A 4,284-nucleotide genomic window follows, 5' to 3' on the forward strand; every position below is an offset into this window, starting at 1 on the left:
AAGAGCTTCAAGATCTACAAGGAAGACGGCAAGGTGATAAACTTCAGGAGGTTGTATGGTGCAAATCTTGAAACTTGAGGATGGTTCTTTCTGCAGTAGCGTGGACACTGCTCTTTTACGATGCTCAACTTCTGGTTTTTCGAAAACAAAGCCAGAGCTTTATTTCCTGTGTGGAATTGGATGGCGGAGTGGGACTCCTCATCTGCGGCTGGTTCTTTCCCATCACTTCTTTTGCTTGTACTATCTTCAATCTTGCAAAAGAAATCGCGCGCGTTTTCCTAAACGTTGCCTTACTTGTAGTTTTAAAAGCCGTTGCTATCCTTTCGCAATCCCCAAATAGTCTCCAAAACAATTCAATAAGATTGATTTTGCAAAATTCGAATCCTTAAAAGCAGTTGGGAAACAACCATAATTAATGGCTTATTACTTAAACCGGAACAACTACAATGGCTTGCTACTTAAACCGGAAATAAAAACGGCGTGACACAAAAATTTGAAACTGCAACAATTCGACCGGAAAAGAAACTTGATGTTAGAAATATTAACGGATTGTAATATTGTTAAGTCGATAATGCTACACGCACATTTTCTCTTATTTATACCCATATGTCACGATATTATAAAACACTCTTTCAAAGAATATGCAAACTCCGCAACCAATTCCTAGTTTGACTCTCCCGTCCCTGTGAGATCCCTGGTGAGCGTTTGCCAATTCGGCATCTATAGATGTTTGCTTGTGGAGAGGAAATGCATGAGTTATCTTGCAATCACGCATTTCAGGAAGGAAAGCAAACGAAAGAGACCTTTGTAAGATTGTATCCCGGCGTAGACCCTTTTTGATTAGGAATTCCCATTGTTACTATGATTTTTCTTCTGGCTTGTTTCAGGAATCGAAATGGGAAAGATGCAAAAGGCTTATATCTGGCGAAGAAAAACTGAATGAGAGTTTAGTCCCATCGAATGACTCAAACATCCTTGAAATGTACAGTCCAGATCAGGATTGTGGCAGTGTATTACAGGCTCGATTTGGTCATCCCCCGGTGACAGAAGAAGAGAGCCATCTACCAATTGGTTTTTCCTTTTTAATATACAAAAACGCGCGGCTTTTTGAAAGAATACTTCAGGCCATCTACATGCCACACAATGTTTATTGCATCCACATCGACAAGAAATCGCCAGCGGGCTTTCACGAAGCAATACTGGCCACGATACGCTGTCTTCCGAATGTTTTTATATCAGCAAACAGCACTAAAGTTTTTTGGGGACATTTTTCTGTTGTACAAGCTCAGCTCTATTGCATGCAGGAGCTTTTACAGTCACCTGTTAAATGGAAATACTACATTAATTTAGTTGGACAGGATTTCCCACTTTACGTTAATAGTGAAATCGTAAAAGCATTACAAGGTCTAAAAAACCACAATAACATAGAAAGTCCACGTTTGTCTAAGCGTTATGAGAATCGAACAAAGTTTGTTCACTTAAAAAACGAATATGGGACTACGTACATTACAAATGAACCAAAGGGGCCACCGCCACAAAATATAACAATTTTTAAGGGGTCGACGTTCATTATCGCAACTAGGGAGTTTGTTGATTTTGTAATTTACAGTCAGGTAGCCAAAGATTTTGTTAAATTCTTGAAGGATACTTTCGTGCCAGATGAAACACTTTACGCATCTCTGCAGCAATATCCAGGGGCCCCAGGTGGAATCCGCGGCAGACAACCAAGGTGGATACCACGCGCTTTGTATTGGCGTGTTTTTAGAGGCGACGATATATGCCATGGCATATGGATACGATTAATCTGTTGGATCACATTTGAAGATTTGCAGTGGGCTCTAGGAGACGAAAAGAAAGACAAACTGTTTGTTCATAAAATTCCCTTTGACTTCAGCGATGATCTAATAGAGTGCATACTTGTTGCAAGACAAGGAAGAAAATACCCTTCTGGCGTATGGAATCAGGAAACAAGGCGGAAAGCTACCCCAAAGAAAATCAATCAAAGATGATGATGATGATGATGATGACGATGATGATGATAATAATAATGATGATGATATACATGTATATTTATTCCACAAATCTCTTTGCGGGTATTTTTTGCAGGTATGTACGTAGGGTTTAATAACAAATGTTAAAAAATGATAATGATAATGATATTAATATAAATATTCATGTTAATAATGGTAATATGTTTGAGAAGAAATTTCTGCCTTTTTCAGAACAATAGTCACACAACACACAAGATGCTCATTAACACTGATTATCAGATATTTTCATTCAGATTTGCACCTCATGTAACATTCGCACTGAAGAAGGTGCTCAAACATGTCTGCAACATTAAAAATCGTGTTTTCCATTTGAAATAATAATAATAGTCATCTTCATCATCGTCATCATCATCATGATAAGATTCATAAAAACGTTGAAGGCCCATTTTCACTCTAGACGCAATGCGCGCCCGGCATGATTTCGTGTATCACGAAATCACAAAAATTCGAAAATTTCAGGAAGCCTTTCAGAATTTTCTTTGGCAAAAGCTTTCCGTCGATAAATCTTTTGGGTGCTGATTTGAATGCGTTCTGTACTTATCATTTCAAAATTTAATCGTTGTATGTTGTCGTCTATATTTGTTTAAACTATTTCTATTGGAACTCGAATTGTATCGAACAACTTGACGAATTACCGAGGCGAAGTTTGCGCGCCGCTCCATCAAGACCTCAGCCACTCTTTGGAAGATCATTTTAGGTCTGCGTCCCAGGTATCGTAACAGGTATCGAAACTGACAAAGTACAAGTAAATTAAATAAAGTAAAGGTTGCATTTCTTTCAGCGCTGAAATAATGTCACCTTGCTCGTTAGCTTCAGAATTATTCTATTCCTTTTGTTGAATAGCCGAACCGTAAAAATTCCGCTTTGGTGATTCTTCAACGTCTAAATAAGTCGACTCCATGAAGATAATAGGTAATTTTAGCGGTTTTCCTGGTTAAAGTCTGTCGGTAAACCACACGACGATCAGGCTAATGGCAATGTTTCTTGTTTTCAACACCACGAACTGGCTATGAAAAAATATTTGGCCAGTCGGAATACGCCATTCGAGATTCAAAACAATAATTATAAGAAACGATCGCGTTGCGTTTAGGGTGGAAATGGGGCTTTAATTACAATGATTATAAGAATTCAAGACGGCACTATGCAAATCTCAATGATTTTGGCTTTGCTTGTTTTCTAGCATAATGCATCGCGCCTTTAAGCAAAATTCACCACTCAGTGACCAGAATGCATAGCTCTGGGAAGAAGCCCATCTTTGAGCAGAGAACATAAAGCACAATGACAAACTATTATTGACTTCTTCATCGAAAATGTTTTGAAACTTGTGCCCTGTGTTGTCCTTACGTTTCTGTTTTCAGTTCTCATCTACTTAAAATAATCTTTTGACATAACCTACAACGCCAAATGCATTTTGAAAAGGTCGTTCTTTGGACGGACAAACTAACCATGCATTAAAGTGACCCTTCGCCTCAAATTGCCTTTTTTTTCTTGCAATCTTGACCTCTTCGTTCTGTTACGCCTAAATAAATTATGTTCGCAGTAGGTTGATATCGTTGGGCAGTTGTTCTACACTAGAGATTTCAAAAAAATAAATAAATAAATAAATAAATAAAACAAAACAAAAAAATAATAATAATAATAATATAATAGATTTAGCCAAGCCTAAGAGCAGAGCTTCTATTCCTGGTTATTTATTCTTACTGTTTGTAGGGTTAGTGAAAATAAAAGGTTTCGAATTGTCTGCGGTTTGATGTTTCCGGTTGTTGCTTTAATAATTAAATCTTTTTGTTTGCTTTCTTCTATAGAAAAATTCATTGCCTAACTAGTGAATTCCACGGTAGGTTTTACGCTAAAAACCGATAACGCATGAATCACGAAGCCATGATGAGTACGATATCGGTTTTTCGAATGAAATTTACTTTGGAATTCATCAGCAAGGAATTTTTCTTGACAACGCATGAGTCTTAAAAGAAAACGAGATGCTTCCGTGAAGCATACACTGGGTTGCCTGTGGTACGTGTTACAGAAAATCAGAAGGCACTCCAGTCTCTGAAGAATAACAAATAAAAGAGAAGCGAGAAACATTGGCTTCTGGGTTGACATGTTGATAATAGGCCATTTCCGAGTTCAAGTCTGCCTCCTCTTCAAAGCGAGTTTACATGCGAGGTCTTTGTGATGGTAATTAGTTCTACTTTACATATGAATGAAAACTAATTTTCGTAACAAAAACTTC

The 4,284-nt window shown here is 37.7% G+C and overlaps 1 protein-coding gene across 1 annotated transcript in view; it reads left to right on the forward strand.

Moving 5' to 3' along the window:
* LOC137992579 (beta-1,3-galactosyl-O-glycosyl-glycoprotein beta-1,6-N-acetylglucosaminyltransferase 3-like) overlaps positions 1 to 3,771 on the forward strand; it is a 10,331-nt gene extending 6,560 nt beyond the window's left edge. The window contains exon 4 of the mRNA XM_068837984.1: positions 888 to 3,771. Coding sequence (XP_068694085.1) covers positions 888 to 2,009 — 1,122 coding nt within the window. The 3' untranslated portion in view covers positions 2,010 to 3,771. The remainder of the gene's footprint in view (positions 1 to 887) is intronic.
* The last annotated feature ends 513 nt before the right edge of the window (positions 3,772 to 4,284 follow it).

The sequence above is a fragment of the Montipora foliosa genome, chromosome 2 (genome assembly GCF_036669935.1).
Source record: "Montipora foliosa isolate CH-2021 chromosome 2, ASM3666993v2, whole genome shotgun sequence".
Lineage (NCBI taxonomy): Eukaryota > Metazoa > Cnidaria > Anthozoa > Scleractinia > Acroporidae > Montipora > Montipora foliosa.